The following is a 17875-nucleotide window of genomic DNA, read 5'->3' as shown; positions in this document are numbered from 1 at the left end:
AAAGTTGTATTCAGTTAGAATGTGATATAACAATGACAAGCCTAATTCATCCCAGAAATCTTACAATTGAAGTCTTTTGGTTCTAGGGTGATGGGGAAGGACTTCTAAACCATTTTGAGATGATCATACATAAAACAAAAAACAATAGCACAGTAAGATTTTGATACTCTCTTACTTTCTTTCATACAAAATTGTATTTTGAAATGTGATAGAGGGAAAATATTGGTCATCTTGCTGGACTTGAGGTTTAAACAATTCTCTTCAAATTGAGCAATTCTTACAGATCATTTGCCTCACACCTTTTTAGTTCTGCTTGAATTTTCTTTTTGTACAAGCAAACATCTCATGAGATTTCTCTAAAATTTTAGTTTCACAAATGAATTAGGTCAGGCCTAAGCAGAAAACATGTTTCTGGAGAGGAATTGTTCCAGAAGGTTAGTAATACAGTTGTTAGTTGCAAAAAATGAATAAAGGACACATACACTTTTGCTGCTTGCTAAAATGGAATTAGCAATTTGGACTACCCAAACCCCTGTGGATTCTGCCCTGAAGCATTTGAATCTCAGTATTAAGAAAACAACCAGGGCCTCCCTGGTGGCACAAGAGGTTAAGTACTGCACTATGAAACAATCCACAGCCTCTGCAGCACGAGTTCAATCCCCGGCCCGCCAGGGAGCAACCCATATGGCGAAGCACACCTCTCCTGTCTCGCCCACTGCTCCCTTCAGCTATTTCAGTCAGTCTGCCTTTTCTGTTCCCCACTCTGTCTCTGGTGAATCCTCTCACCACCCCGCATCTCTGCCCTGTACCCCAGCTCTTGTATGCATAAATTAATAAATCTTAAAAAGAAAAAAAGAAACATCCAGTGGAATGTCAAGTTGTTTTAGTCCCAACTCATAAGTATACAGTAATGCTTGTAAAGCTGCAAGCTTTCTGACTTGAAAGGCAGGTATTTTTTTCCCCAAGTAGTAAGGATCAATACATTAGGAGGGTAAGTATTAATAAATGAGCCTAGAATTATGATTCAAATTTGTAAAACCATTGGCTCACTAAATAGTCTGCATTTTTGTAATATCAGCATTTTGTTGACATAACTTATATTAATACAGATTTTAGTGTTCAGCAAATTATATGAAGATAATATTGAGAAATTCATTTGAAGAACTCAAATTTAATCATTCATGTAAAATGCACACATTCAATTTGAAATAACTTTTATTCAATGCAAGATATATTTTCTATTGGCAAAACTAGAGTTTTCTCTAATTTCTTGTCAATGTTTTTATAAATAGAATGCTTACTTGGCTAAAATCTTAAAATTATTTTTCCATTGGGAGTTAGAGTGGTCTCAAAGTTTTTTAAATAAGTTTTTAAGGATCTTGAACAAATATTCAATTCTGATTTAAAATAAAGCTAAGATTTGTTTTACATTGTGTCAAGTATTTACATTTTAGAAACAAACTGCTGAATTTCTTCAGTACGATTTGTACACTAACTAAGATTATGGATACAAATAATCATCTGTAGTATATTAAGGAAACATGAAATGGCATTCATAAATCCCCTTTTGTAGTTTTGGTAAAATTCATTGTAAAGACTATCTGTAGAAATAAATTGTGTAAAGTAATATACATGTGACATTTACATATTTAGAAACTGAAAAATGAAGAGTTCTGTGTCATTTAAATTGGAGACTGTCCCTTTTCAGTCAATAGGCTTGATCATCATCTGAACTGCTTTCAAAGAATATGACCCGCCTCTGTATTCAGCCCAAAAAATTCCATCCTGGTACTTGCTTCTGTAATGGCCTCCTCTGTACCACACTCCATTTAGGTTGGAATGCGCACAGGCATTGTACCACCAGCCTCCTTTGTGAAAGTGGGCACAGTTTCCTTTGAGGAAAAAATAGATATCAAAATAAATGCTTATTCTAAGTGTGGTACTATATAAACCATCAAAAACATAGTCAACCTTTGCAACATTTTGAGTTTTTCTGATTTCAGTCACCCTTATCTTACTAGTTTTATTTCTTCATTTGTTGTTGTTTAGATTTCAATTACTTGAAAGATCACTTGAATTGCCTTTTTTTTTTATCTTGCCCTTTATCTGCTTAACATTCCTTTTAAAAAGTGATTTGCTTTTCTAAAGAGCAAGGTAAATAAAATACAAGCAATTTTTGTGTGTGATACGGAATGAAAGAGATTGGAAAGAAAAGGTACAGAGTTGCAAAACCAAGTTAAATTCAGTTGGGAATAGAATTCCCAAAGTAGCAAAGGATAGTGTAAAATAAAATATTACTTTCACCCACTACTCCCCATCATTTCTATTTCCTTACTCAGTTTTAGTTTTCTTAGTATTCTTGTCTCTTCCTGACAGATATTTTTGTCTCCTATAGAGTAAGGATAGTAACTTTGTTCACTGCTGTGCCATGGGCACCTACAACAGTGCCTGGTAGGCAGTGGTTATGCAGGGCGTGTTAGTTACAGAATTTAGGCAGTTGAGAGTTTTGTTTCCAAATGAATTAATTTTTGTGGTGTTTCTTACCCCCAACCACAGTTGGAACAACAGAACCTTCACACATGAGTTTGACTTATAGAGAAGGTCCTAAAAGCTGTTCCTTTCAGGAGGTTATATTCTTTTGACTGAATCCATAATGACCTTTCTGGCAAGGTTTTTAGTGGCATATACTTTAATAACAGCATTCTACTTAATATGTGGAATGTGTGGATTCTGCAAAGGATAGCCATCAGTTTTTTTTTTTACTCACCTGCATACATATCTTTATCTCTGTCCAATGTGGTGAACTGTTTACCATTATGCCACATCATAGAATCCCCTGCATTTCCCTGGTAAGTTCCCAAGCGCAGTCTATAAAATTCACTTTCAGGTTCCAGACGAAAGCTGCTATATTCTGCGTAGACTTTTTTATCACTCCAATCTTCTAACTCAATCAACAACTTATAGTTGTCTTGATTGCTAAGCCTATAGATATTTTCCAGACCGAGCCAGTATTCGCCATCAATGTTTCCAAACCCTTTCTGTTAACAAAGAACATTGAGTGTATAAATAAGGGTAGAGATGATAAACTCTTTTATAGATAAGTTTTACACATCATATAGCATAAAGTGGTAATGTGAACTTCAATTTCCATAAGTCACCTGATCTTTAAAAACCCCACTTAGTCACTTTATTAGCTTTTTCTTAATTTATCAGTATTTATTTGTATAGCTAGCTTCAAACTCTAATCAGTGAACTACTCAGTTCCTTGGAAAGGGTTCCTGATCTCCCTCATACATACACAAAGAGCCAGATTTTTTTCCCCTTATAGTGTCTAGATACTGTCCCCAACATAATCAAGCAAAAAGACTATCTGGTATTGTGATCATTTAATTAACATCATAATATCTGTTCTAGAACAAATATTCTTTAGTTCTAAGCAAAATTAGTAAATAAAATGAAATAGTAATCTTCAAAGTTATTATACCCATAATCCTTTACCATAATCCTTTGGTCCCTCTCCCACCTTTTCTAGGAGGTTGTGTTGCAGGATTTTTATTTCCTTAGTTACTTAAAAATTTACCAAACTTCTGGCATACATCTATATAGATATAAATATATATTAATGTCTCACTTTCACTGTCCAGTACAGTGTCAACTAAGGGAATAATCCCATGTTACCGCATAAATTTTGAATGAGTAATCATTTAGAAAATAAAATCTCGCCACCTAGCATTGTAAAATTGAAAATTTATACCATTTATAAAATTAGCATGATAAAATTTAGAAGTATAAACAAAGACTAGTTGTTTCCCTTTTCAAAACTGGTATTCAATGATTCTGGTCCTGTGTGAAAATCTAGATGTACACTATTTCCCAACAGAACCAGTTTCTAGTGTCATCAACTTAAGACCTGGTAGCATAATTATCAGAGGTAATTAGCCCCCCAAATGGGTCATTTTTTTTAATGTTGTTTAAATACACTTGATTGTGGGTACAAATGTGACCATAAAAAAATTTACCATCTTAGAAAATGAAATGAGCTAATTTTTGTAAAATATCAAATATATGTATAAATTATCCTGACCGAAAGGGGACATTTTAAGGTACCTTAAATTTTGACTTTAAAGCCAAAAATGAGAATCTTTTTGATAAAATGTAGATAATGAAAAACATATGGATAGTTTTTTTTTAAACTGCCATATTACTTATTGCATAGAATGGCTACTCTTTCAAGAGTGTCTTTGTACCAACTACTGAACATCTGAATCACTGATTTACCTTATAATTTTCCCAGTTTCTGAAGAAGTTGACAGAGCCGTCTGTTCTCTTCTGAATAACAGTCCAACCCCCAGGATCCAAACTGTTCTCACACCATAATTGCATTGGTCCATTGCTGTTTTCAGGTTTAATCATATAAATTCCACTGACTGAATGTCCAGCATCTTTTGCATGCTGACAGTCTTTGAATGGTCCTGTAATTAAGAGATCATTTATCATCAGGAAACTTAATATGAAAAATAACCATTCTAAAATAGTTTTTAACTGAGAATCTTTACCTTTTTTGTCTTTCTTACTGATGCTATTTTTTTCCTCAGATTTTATTGTCATTTGTTTATATGCCTGTAGAAATTTAGGATACATTTTCTTTTTTTTTTTTTAAGATTTATTTTATTTATACAAGAACGGGGTTACAGGCCAGATGCATGGGAGGGTGAGAGGATTCACCAGAGACAGAGTGGGGAACAGAACAGGCAGACTGAAGAAATACACTGCTGAGGGAAGCAGGCGAGACAGGAGAGGTCTGCTCGCCATGTGGGTTGCTCCAAGGCCAGCGGGCAAGCAAACCAGCACTGCAGAGGCTGCAGACAGCTTCACAGCGCAGCGCTCAACCACCTGCGACACCAGGGAGGCCCCTAGGATACATTTTCATACTTTATGTGCATGTGTCACTTGTCCTCCCCACTACCACTTTTTATTTATTGTATATGCAATGCTATAAAAGAGAAAGTAAAAGTTACCCCAGTCCTATTCTCTTGAACATTAAATTGTTTCATTTTCACTGTTCTTGTAAGCCTTTGCCCATATACATACATTTTTATATTGAACATTGGAATCTGTCTTTTCATTTTAGCAAATATTTGCATGAGACTAGTCTCAATTCTAGCAGTCTTTGATATTGATGTATCTTTGAATGGTATCTTCCTCCATCACTGGGCATTGAGGCTACATCTGATTTTTGTTGTAAATGCTGCACAAAGTGTCTTCATTTTTATTGACTTTGGTTTTTTTTTCCTATTTACTTACAAGAATGCCAAGGGATTGGTCTGTAGGATCAAGGGTTATGAACACTTCTACAGCTCTTTCTGCAGCCTATTTACAGTTTATGCAATTTGATTCCAGTAGAACACACTAATCTCTGAGATGCTTAGTGAAAGATAGGTATCATGGTCAAATAAGTTTTAGAATTGCTAAATACTAAGTTTCCTTTTTCAAAACTCAGTCTATTTCATATACTAAAGATTGAGAAGCACTGAAATAGTTTAACAAACTTATAGAATCTTTTATTAACAGGACTCATTAAGAATATAGTTTAGGAATGTTGGCAAAATGCCTTTCTGAAGAGTTGTGTCAGTGTATATGACTAATAATATCTTCTTACTTTACACAAAGACCCTGTGATCATTTACAGATGTTATAGACGAAAGTTAACTAGTCTAAGATCATGCACTGCAGAAGGTAATAATCCCTACATTTAAACCCATTTGTTTCTAATCCCAGAGTCCATGCCATCAACTACTATGTTGCATTTACGCCCCATGTTATTTCATAGTTTTATGAATTCTCTCCACACTTTTGGATCTAAAGATAATTTATAGTTTTACTGAACATTCTTTGACACTTCTCTAGTGTTTGACCCTTTGTTTTCAATAAGCATGAATAAATTTTAAGTGATTCAGAAATATTACCCTAAGGATCTGAAATTTCTCATTTCTGACCCATAAAATTTTTAGAAAGTATGTGATAATAGAGTTTAGTGACATAAAGCTCATATGAAAAATCTGTACCATGATGATCATAGTATTCTTGAAATTTTAAGAAGTGTGTTATCTTTACTGTGCCAAGTATATTTAAGGTCCCTTTTTGGCCTTTTTAGAGTAGAATTAATCTGATGAAATAGTTACACAACTGTATCACTAGAAAAAGCTCTTAAAGATTATGAAGTCCTCTTTCTAGATTGCTACATGAAGATCAAACAATTTTTAGTTTTTTTCTGACTTCATGTATCAGTGTCTTTTAAGTATCATGTAGGCTGTTAATAATTTTTGTTTAGTAAATTAACTTGCCTTCTCAAATTGAAATTGAAAATCACAAGTAAAAATCAAGAGATTATCAATTTTTCTAGTTCAGATTTCTGTTTGATATCTGTTTCAGATTTTTTAATTGTACTATTGATATAATAACCATAAGCACCGTATATACTGCTTGTTAAAAATTTGAGACTGAAATTTAAGAAACTAGAAAGACTTAATGCTCTTTTTCTTGGATTATAGTCACTTTAGGTATTGGATTTTTTAGTTCTTAGAGACTTAATTTGATTCCTTTTTATAGTTTTAATTTTTCTTCCAAGATTTCCTCTTACATTCTCTGTGAACACATTTTTCTTTAAGCTGTAATAATGACTTTAAAATCCTTGTTCCTTTGTTTTCTAATTAACAGAATTTTATCATAAGTGGATTTTGAGTTTTGTCATAAGCTAAAACTACTGAGATGATAAGGTTTTTCTTCTTTTATTTGTTCATATGGTGAATGCTATTGACTGTATTTTTTATGTTAAACTAATGCATTCCTGGGCTAACCTCAAATTGGTCATGAGGTACTATAATTTTTACATATTGCTGGATTTTATGTGCTAAAATTTTGTTACCAATTTATTTTATAGTCACAAGGCTATTGGTTAATCTGTCCAAACTCATAAGTAGGTTCTTGAACTCAGGACAACTACAATAAAAATAATGTTTTGAACTTATAGGACTGGCAATAAGCTAGAGCACATTTCATTTAAATTCACTGTGAACTATATGATCAACTTTCTCAGTTACTGGATTTAAAGTATAAAAGTATTCAGAGCCTTTGACACAATATTTAACAAATGGTCTTTGGTAACTTAACGTTTCCTTTTCTCCTTTGTTTCTGATCTTGAATCATAAATAAATCATAACCTAATAATTTTAAGTAACTTATTTTATAAATATATACTTATTAATAAATTTAATATGGCTAATCAAAGTTGAGTAAATGTAGCCATTTCTATGGTAGAAAAATAATATAGTCCAGAAAATCCTCAAATTGTGCAAAATCATTCCCTAAAAATAACAACTGATATTACCTGGCAGCATACTTTAATTGCAATTACTTGTTGCACAAAACATAAATATGCTTAGAAAAAAAATTCCATATGAACCAATATGACCTTTTTGTTTTACTTATATTCTCCCTTTTTTATAAGTCACAAATGGGCTTCATATTACAGAAAATTGCATTATAGTCAAGTCAGAAAAGGGTGGAAAGGCTTTATTTCATAGAGGATGAAATTTATAGAATTTAAATTTCATGTGGGGAAAGAGGTGCAAGGAAAAGTGAAGCATGATATCCGGGTTCACTCTTAGATTATTTTGTGAAATTCATAGTATAATATTCATTTACTTACTGAGAGCCTCTCTGTAGGCAAGGATTATAACCTTTGGTTTCATATCCACAATTTAAACCCACTTATGCGCTCAAATATTCGTTGAACTAAGTGATTCCCAGTAGCCACAGAGGTTAACAGAATTTCCTTAGTTCTACCTTATTTTTCAAGAACTGTCTTTTCTGAATATATCCATCAACCAGAAACTATGTTAGGCTCAAGGGATAGAGAAACAACTTTAGAGGAAAGAAGGAAGTAGGGGAAGTGGCAAATAAAAGATAACTCCACTTCAGCGTGATGTACTTGGATGAAGTTAAACTGGGCACATTGAAAACAGTGAGTAAAAAGTAGTTAACCAGGATTTACAGTGAACCAATCAAAGTCTACCTATATCTGAGCTGAGTTTTGAAGATTGAGTTGAGGGGGGAGTATGACCCAGACCATGTAAGAGTAGTGAGTACCATGGCATGCAGTAGAAGAGAGCTTGGTGTTACAATTACACATTTAGAGTGTCTGAAATTTAAATGACTAGGGTGGTAGAGCTGAAACTGATTTCTTCACTTGAAAAATGCAGTCATTATGGCTATTTCCAAAGTTAGCCATATATTTTTTTCTATGTTGTCATTTTCAGAATAATCAAAGATATCTGAGGAACATTGATCTTGTTTTAAACCTGTTAGTCTTGGTGTATTAACTAATGTATTAAAGTACCATGAAGTGGTTTTGTTGTTTATATACATTTCTCTCATTTCAGAAATGTGTTTATGTATATCATCTTTGTATTGTTTATTCTATGTATGTCACCTTGGTAAATGTTTGCTCCACACTTATGTGAGTATGGCTTTGATAGTTTACATTTTATATTTAAGTATATATTACAAGTTTGACTTTCACTAGGTTATTTGAATTGCTGTAAAATATTTCAAAACATCAAGGTTATTGAATGTTGACGGAATATTTGTAAAATGCCATTTGTTCCTTATCATTAATAGGCTCTTGGATGTTAGCAAATTGGGAGTTCAAATTCAACTTTGATTTGATAAGACTTCAATTTATGTGAATTTAAAATTATCTTAGACTTTAATTTTCAACCCAGTTTTTCTTTTGGTGGGCCCATGTTTGTAGTTTGAATGCCTGTTGGACTCAGCTGATAAAGACTTAGTTGATAAAAATTTAGTTGAAATTCTTTTCCAGAATATGAGGGTAATATGAGAAGTGTTTCAATTACTTTTTCCTCCTCAACAAAGGTAGTAACTATCAGAATTTAGTATTTACTTTATAAATAAACAAACCTTTAACTTGTCTTAGCCTATTAAATGTTGTTGATCTTGGTAGAAATATTTTCTCATTATTACTTGCATCTCTTACTATCTGTTCTAGAATTAGATTACAAATTGTTCATACATTAAATATTTAACTACTTTCTGTGTACCATTAAAAACGCCTTAATGAATTTTTAAATGAATTTTTTTTAAATGAATAGTTGAAAATTACCAACTTTATTTTTGAGAAGTCAGATTTAACTTGCTGGTTTGTATATTACAAGAGATAAATGAATTGGCATATGATTCAGGAATTTGTTCATATGGTTCATAGGTATAGACTGGAAAGTACCTTTCTTTTAAAATAGGAATTTTATTGACCCTTTTATTGTATTGAGTAGTTTTGAAATAGTCTTCTTTCATAGCAGAAATTGGATTCGTCTAGTTCTTCAATAGGCTGGAAACTGGAATTCTCTTATATTGAATTTGAAGGGCCCATCTCTCGTTCAGTTTTGATGTCTAAAGTTTTTGTAGAGCTAGCAAACTTGACTTAATAGATTTGGTTCATAGACAGAAATATTGACCAATCATGCCACTTTATATCCCAAGATGTAGTTTTCATCTAGAACCCATGATTTGAACAGAATAGTGCGTTAAAAGAGAAAAAAAGAATCCCATGTTTTGAGTAGCAGCTCTTCTGGAAACCATCTTTAACAAACCTGTCCTTTTTCTAGAAATAAAACTTTTTTATTATTTAAGTTAAAAAGGTACTCTTCCCTTTTTCTTGTTGAATTTCTCATTTTTTCTTTGTTCCAACCCGGTAGTCTTAGTAATAGAAGAAACTATACAAGGAAGATAACCAAACTAGAGCTTTTAAGTAATTGGTGAGCAATTAAATCTTTTGAGAGGTAAACTTTATTTGGGTGGCGAGTTAGATATAAGATAAATATATTCAGCAGCATTTCTGGAGTAGGAAGTTACATTCTCAGATATTGTATTTTTCAAAGTAGAGGGAAGGTAATTTTTCTGGACATACTTATTTTAAACTAACAAAAACTAACAAAATTACTCCGTTCTTTGCCATGTTCTTTTGAGGTTCATTTTTTTATTGCCATTTTAAAATATAAATATATATAATTGCCCATTACAACACCTTTGAAAAATGATGGTAAGGTACACATAATATAAAATTTACCACTGTAACTAAGTGTACAGTTTGATGGCATTAGAACATTGACATTATTGTGCATCCATTCCCTAGAACTCTGTCTTGCAAAACTGATACTGTACCAATTAAATACTATATCCTCTTTCTCCCCTCACTTCAGCCACTGACAGCCATACTTTCAGTCTCAGTGAATTTGACTGCTCTAGGTACTTCATGTAAGTGTAATCATAAAATTTTTGACCTTTTGTGACTGGCTTGAACATCTTTTTAATATATACACATTCTATATTTAGAAACCTTAGATAGGATAACCATGTACTTATATGTAGAATACAGTCATATGAACTTCTTGGTACCACAAGCATTGTAAGAACAATAATAACCATCTTTGCCTCTTTGTACAGTTACCCAAGCAGCTTAGACATTTTCTAGTCTGACATAAAAATAATGTGAACAAATATTTTAGCATATTATAAAGAAAATAGCAAGTCTGTGTTTTCTTATAATTTATATTTGATACGGTTCACAGAATATTAAAACTGAAAGGGATATTGGAACCCACAGACCATCCAGAACTCCCATTGTACAATGAGAAAACAGAGACAGGCAAAAAGGCTTTCCCACGGTCAATAACAGCAGTAATAGAAACAAGTTTTCCTTACCTTTGCATACTTTCCCTTATTAGCATATCCATGGCATTCTTATGGTGTAGCTAATTATGCCCTTGAATTTCAGAGACCAACATTTATAGAACAAGTAAAAAGTTAATGTTTACTTATAGCAACAAATGAATAATAGCAGAACAATTATACCTTTCCACCTTTCCTTAGTTTTTATATTAAGGATTGGTTTATTAGGGTTATGTATATACAGTGTTGTTTCATTAAAGCAAAAGTGTTTAATGGTACTAATAAATTTTTCTTGCCCTGCATCTCAATGCATAGTAAAACCTGGAGCTAACATAGCTCATTTTGTATTTTCAGTAAGTATTTTTTAGTGTGCCAGTGAATTAATATGTGAATAATCATTTCTTCTAGAATTAGTGATACCATCCACTTAAGATTCAGCGTCCACAGAAAATAACTCCATGACAGTCATTCTAAACTTGCTTAATTGTGCACATCATAAGTTAAAGAAAAATTCCACTTCCATTATATTTATAAATTATATATACTGATTTAAAGCTTATAAACTAATAACAAAACTTAAAAATCTGAATGTAGAACTGAGGCTACCAGAAAGGAGCGGAGAAACCAGTGGACTGTGATGGTGGATCTGGGTGCTTTGGTGGTGGGTGTGCTATACTAACATCTACCTGAAGGATGTGCCCCTATACCTCTAAAAAAAACAACGTTGTAAACCAATGTTACTTTGATTTTAAAAAAGAGAGCTCCTATATAAAAAAATAGAAAAATAGACATAAGATGAACAGGTAGTTTAAACAGATACAAAGCTTACACAAAATATACATCTTTTAAAAGGACATAAAAAAATTTTTTTCTAGACCCAGTAGGTCATTTGTATACATTCATCTTACCTTTGGAAATCAAAAGGTGTGCAGATATTAATGATAACAATAATCAATCTTACCTAATTTAGCGGTACATTAACCTATTGCTCCTTAGAGTTAGTATAGTATAAAATGAAAGAGTCATAGCAATCTAATTTATTAAATATTTTCATTAAGGTGTTTGGAATAACAACTTTAAGAAACTACAAAAATATCAAGTGAACCAGGGCCTCCCTGGTGGTGCAGGCAGTTGAACACTGTGCTGTGAAGCTGTCCGCAGCCTCTACAGTGCCAGTTCGATCCCCGCCAACCTCAGAGCAACCCACATGGCAAGCAGACCTCTCCTGTCTCGCCTGCTGCTCCCCTCAGCAGTGTATTTCATCAGTCTGCCTGTTCTGTTCACCACTCTGTACCGCTCTGTCTCTGGTGAATCCTCTCACCCTCCCGTGCCTCTGGCCTGTACCCTGGCTCTTGTATAAATAAAATAAATCTTTAAAAAAATATATATATCAAGTGAACCAATACTTAGCATGTGCAAATGAGACACAATATCTACTAGCAAGGCATTTTATTTAAATGTGTCTGTAAGTACTATGTGTAGACATAAAAGATATCTGATAATTTCAGGAGGGAATATAAAAAATAACGTATGTATGTTACAGCAAGTAAAGACATTCATGGAGTGGAGCAGTCACTTCAAGCCTATGGAAGTCAATAAGGATTTAAGGGGGAGTTAATTTTTATTTTATCTTTTTTTAATTTTATTTAAATACATCTTCCAGTTTGAGGCTTATAATTTTAATAGGCAGAAAGCACAAAATATTCAGGAGACAATGAGTGGATTCATTTCATTGAAGCAGATGGTTCTTGTGAAGGAAACAATTAGAAGGAAAGCTAAACAGTAAGCTTAGTTGTTTTGAGGAGAATATTCTTATGCAAGCTCAGCAAATTGCACTTTTTATGTTTAAAATGGGGAAATGCTGAGCAGAATTGTGATGTGATAGAAGTGGTAGATTTAGAATGGATCTGTTGGCAATGTAAAACATAGCTTGATAGAGAAAGACAATGAAGTTTGGAAAGCCAACTGGCAAAATATTTAGCAATTCTTAGTAAGAATTAACATTTGAGAGCCAGGCACTGCTCTAAACGCTCAAGTGTTTATAAAGTAAGTACTATTATTATCCCTATTGTGCAGATGAACAAACTGAGACCCCTCACCCCAAGCTAGTAACCCAGGAAGTCTCTGTCCTCTTAACTACTGCTATGATTGGACCTGAGTATTAGGGCTCTGAATAGAAATGAGGGATATGAATAGAACTCAGTTGACTGTGTGTGTGTGTGTGTGTGTGTGTGTGTGTGTGTGTATGGTAGAAGGAAGTGAAGCTGAGCTGAATGAATTCAGAAACGGTGGCAATATAAGTCAAAATACAGAGAAATCAAAATCAGTTGACCCATCAATTTTACTTGCAGAAATTTATGCTAAGGATATATTCATAGAAAAAAGAAAAGAAGAGCAAAGTTGTATTTTGTAAATGTACAAGAGTATTCATTACCATGTTTATGGAAGGAGGAGGGGGAGTTTTGAGGGTTATCACCAAAGTGTTACCTATATTTCTGAGTATTTCAATGTTTGGTAAAGCTTTTTACAAAGTTCACTGGTATTTCCTGGGTTTTCTTTAGTAAATATGTATTGCTTTTATAATAGTGGTTTACTTGTTTCTAAAAGGAGAATGCTAGTTTGGTGAAAAGATTATTTTAGGCTAGTTACTAATTCATTCATTCATTTTTCAAGTATGTATTATAATACCTATAGTATTCTTAGTGCAACATGCCAAACTTGGTACTGGCTAGATGTTTGAGAGAGAAAAATGAAAAGCCATTTTCTTCCAGGAGCATTCGGTCTACCAAGGAGTCCGACATAATCAACTTTGATGTGATGTTTTATATATATATATATATATATATATATATATATATATATATATATATATAAAACTTGTTCAAGGAATTGTCAGCAATTTGGGGAAAGAGCCATTTAGGTATATTTGTGCAAATCTGGGATGATATTTAAAATACTACTTGAGTGATGCCTTGATTTCAATAGAGGAAGCAGCAGCATGTAAAGTGTAGAATATCCAGATGCATACACCTAGCTTTGGTCAAAATCAAGAGGGAGAGTTCCCCACAGGAATCATCTGTACCTTGAAGGTATGTGAGACTTCAGAATAGAATATTTTGAAGAAAGCTTTTTTAGACCATAGGAAAAGGAGTGAAGGACCTAGAGAAGTTGAAGAGTCTTTATATTTCAAATTAAAATATGGAATCCCAGGAGGGCAGAAGTGTGGATTGCCAGTAGTGTCCTGGGTGCCCCTGAGAGATGCGAGCACTTCATGATGTGTTTCTTTCTAATCTGTCTTTGTGTTCTGTTCATAGTCAAGTGCAGTTTTATAGCCTGCCTTTCTTTTCACTCGGTGAATGAATTACGCTTTATTTACTATTTTTTGGGGAGGGAGGGGGACATTTGAGTTTTCCTCATCACTCTTAAAGAAACTAACTTGTAAAGCTTTCAGGAGGAGAATGACTTACAAGAAAATGGATACAGATGTAAATAAATGTAAAAATACTCATAAAGTTAGCAGTGAGCTTATTACTAAATTGAAATAAAGATGTCATCTTTGTATTCTCAATCAGTGACTGATATGGAATGAATAGAGGGAGGAAGGACTACAATTAAGAAACCAACATAGGGATATTAGTATCAATGTGAGTTTTTGTTGTTTTGCTTTTTAATTGTAGTGCAAATGTATTTATGCTTCTGCGGTTATAAGGTACAAAAAGTTTGTTTAGCCTTGAAGATAAGGCTGAGACTGAGGACAAAATGATAATGGTTTTGTACAAATGTTTTCGAGATGGAGGAACCTAGGACCTGAGTGTAGACTTAATGACAAAATAGCAGTGGATGATACATATGCTGAGAGTGAAAGTAAGATGGAGGTATGTAACGGGCTTATGCAGAGTGAAAGCAGATTTTTTAAATCCCTTTTGGAAATGATGGTAGCAAGGTATATAAAAGAATTGTTGGGTAGAAGTGAAGACCTAGCTGGAGGCCTGTGGGTTATAGAACAGTACTCTCGAGGTCAGGAGTAGAGTGTGAACTCATTCCTGTCTCTGTGCTAGTAACTTAGTTTGTAAGCATTTGTGTGGAAGACTTTTTTCACAGAATACACTATTTTTACAAATTTTGAGACTTAAAACTGGGAGATATATTGAAGTTTAGTACATGATTAATTAAAAAAAACAAAAAATAGAAATGTTCATGTATAATTACATCACCGAAATGGAGACTAAAGCATTTATTATGAGCATTGTTTCATAAACCATAAAATATAGTTCCCCCTATACTTCCCTTTTTTTAGCAGAATAGGTAACTCACCTTCATTGATGAAAGTTACTGGTGGTATCTTGAAAGGGCTTTTGGTGGAAGAAGTTGCCAGATCAGGCGGTGGCATTAAATCTCTGGGATAACTTGGATCCCTCTGTATCTCATTACCTCCCAGCAGACCAGGTGTATACTGATTACTGCTAGGAATATGTTGTGGCACTACCTGAACGAGAGGAGGAGACACATGGGGGTCTTGCCGGGAGAATATCCTCAAGCACTGTTCTTCTAACACAGTGATCATCACAGACTGGTTATTGACAAGATCTGTCAACGAAGCATATTTCACCTCTAGTTCTCTATATTTTGTTGCCATCTTCAACATTTCTGTGGTGACATTAAGGATTTTATTTTCCAACTGGGAAAGTTCAAGTGAATTATCCCTCTTACGGATAATCTCATGTAATAGTTGCATATAGAGTTGAGTAACACGAGAATTCATGTTACGGCTTTCTTTTCTCAGCAGCTTCACCTCATTTACAATGTTCCCATCTACATCCACCACCAGTTGCAGGACATCTATCTCCCTCTTTTGCCTGGAGAGCACATCCTTCAGGTTTTCAAGATCCATCCTGGTGATCATGTCTTTAATGGCACCAGCATCCTGCCCTTTAGTGTTGACACAAATTGGCCCTGTTATTTTTTGTTCAGGTACCAAGAATGTATAAGAACATTTCTTTGCTTCCTCTTTACCATCTGTGCCACGAGGGTATCTTCTCTGGGCTATTTTTTTTATTTTGATCTGGCCGCCTTTGCAACATCCAGTGTCCATGAGTAGGAAGAACAGCACAGTTAGGGTCCAGATAAAAACCTTCATTTTGAAATGAGGATGAATGATGTCTTTTAAAACATGAACCAATGAAGGGAAAAAGTAAAAAGAATGCAAATCACTCTTAAAGTCAGTAACAAAGAATAGTATCTAAGGGAAAAGCTGAATATACTGGATTAATAAATTGGATCAGAATTAACATTGTGAATTTCTTAAATTCAATGTTATAGTCTCTCAGCTTTCTTTAAAATTAAATTTTAGAGAATAGTTTGCCCAATTACCACCTGGTAGTAATGTTTTTTGCTATCAAGTTCATTAAGCCAGTTTTGGTGACTTCTCACTACATGCAAAGGCAGACAGTTTATTGGTTTGGGGTTTTTTTGAGACCCTGCTAAGACTTTTCTTACTTTTAAAAAGCTTGCTTAGTAGTTTGACTCTGAAAATGGTACCCAGTGGTAGACAAATGTAAAACCAGAAAGTTTTAGCATATGTTTTTTTCGTCTTGTGGTATGTCCTAGGGATTGGGACAAATTATCTTGGGTAATTTTGTTTGGTAACCCATGACCCTATGTAAGGTCTAAATTCACATGTGATTCAGCAGTTCATTCTTCTACCAGGTTTTCTACTGAACTGTATTTTAGTAAAATGTTAATAACTTTCTATAACCATTACCAAGGAAAGAAACTCTGTAGCTTAATGAGACTGTTAAGGGTTGGAAAGTGTCTTAGAGACCATCTCATTGAAAACCTCTTTGAACCTATGAGCATGTTGAGGACCAAGGCCATACATGTAGGTAATAATAGAGCCAGGTTTGAAGTTCATTTTTCCTGGCTCTGCAGTGTTTACAGCAATGACTGACACATAGTCTAAAATGTGTGCTGAAAATGTTTGATTTTTGCTGTGACAGATGAGAAATAGTTGTGCTTTATTGTGAAATTTCTATAAAGACAACCACAGAAACAATAGTTCCAAGAGGCAAAGCATCTTCCTTTCTCTTTTGTTAGCCCCGAAAAAAGTGTTAGTAAATGGGTAAGACAGAGTACCACTCCATCAAGTTCATCAGCAAACCCACCTTCCCACTCTTCTAAACTTGATTCCTCTCTGAGATGTTGTTCTTGAATGATAGCAGGACACACTAACTCAGAACTTTATTGTCCTATTTTCTACCCAAGTACTTGTTTTTGATTGGAGAAGCCAGGCCCCAAGATAATTATGCCTACTGTTAATAATAGCAGTACAATAATAATAGGTCATACTTACTGTTAAGTGCCAGGCACTGTTTTAAGTGTCTTATGTGCATTAAACCACTTTTATTTCTCACACAGCCCTCTGAGGGCAGATTATTGCTAGCACCATGTTCAGAGGAAGAAACTGGCATCCACTTCTGGGTATGTAGTGCTAGCTATACCATTTTGCAAAGGAATAAAGTCCTAGAAAAGTTAAAACATTCAAATGGAATTCAAATCTACTTGTAACTTTCCTCAACCTGTGATTTTTATCCTAAAGATGTCAGAACTACAGAGCAGTCTTGACTTTGTCTTTCATAGGATTTTCCTCGTTCATGCCTCTTTGCATTGAACCATTTACTTAATTATGTAAAAGTATATGTGGATCATTTTTGTTAGGATCCATTTCCATCATTTTTACACTCCAAACATTTCTGCTGTATTTCCTTTCCCTGCATATGTATTCTGTCAGTTGATAGTTATTTGTCAAAGTTGTGACTCTGAACCCTCCTCCCCAAAACAAAGATTATGTCAGTGTTCTGTGGACTATCATTACTACTTTCTAATAATATCTCCTTTTGATATTTTTTAATGTATGACATTTAGATATGGTTTATTTTAAAAACTGAAGGCAGTAAAATAGCTATCAACCACCTAGTAAATGTACAGCACTTCTCCTAAATAGTTAACTAGTTCTAAGTTCTACTAATTTCACTTGAATAGTAAAATAGAGACTTTTATACCTTAAGATTATTTTATTTAAATATTTACTATGAAATAAGCTGCCAAAACAAGGAAAATAAAGTGTCATGAA

At 33.7% G+C, this 17875-nt stretch overlaps 2 protein-coding genes across 4 annotated transcripts in view; one reads left to right on the top strand and one right to left on the bottom strand.

Annotated features, from left to right (window-relative positions):
* The window catches only part of RALGPS2 (Ral GEF with PH domain and SH3 binding motif 2), a gene marked incomplete at both ends in the record, with an annotated part of 108087 nt that overhangs the window by 49606 nt on the left and 40606 nt on the right, over positions 1-17875 (top strand). The window lies entirely within an intron of this gene.
* On the bottom strand, positions 1705-15904 carry ANGPTL1 (angiopoietin like 1; the record flags this gene model as incomplete). Its single annotated transcript, XM_084248753.1, has 4 exons — positions 15061-15904; positions 4279-4472; positions 2768-3038; positions 1705-1892 (listed from the first exon to the last, which is right to left on the bottom strand). The coding sequence occupies exons 1-4, from the start codon at positions 15881-15883 to the stop codon at positions 1705-1707; spliced, it is 1476 nt and encodes a 491-aa protein (XP_084104879.1). The 5' UTR covers positions 15884-15904.

This window comes from Talpa europaea, assembly GCF_964194135.1.
Source record: "Talpa europaea genome assembly, chromosome: 12".
Taxonomy (NCBI): domain Eukaryota; kingdom Metazoa; phylum Chordata; class Mammalia; order Eulipotyphla; family Talpidae; genus Talpa; species Talpa europaea.
Note: the sequence above shows the minus strand (reverse complement) of the source record. Positions and strands in the feature narration are given on the sequence as shown.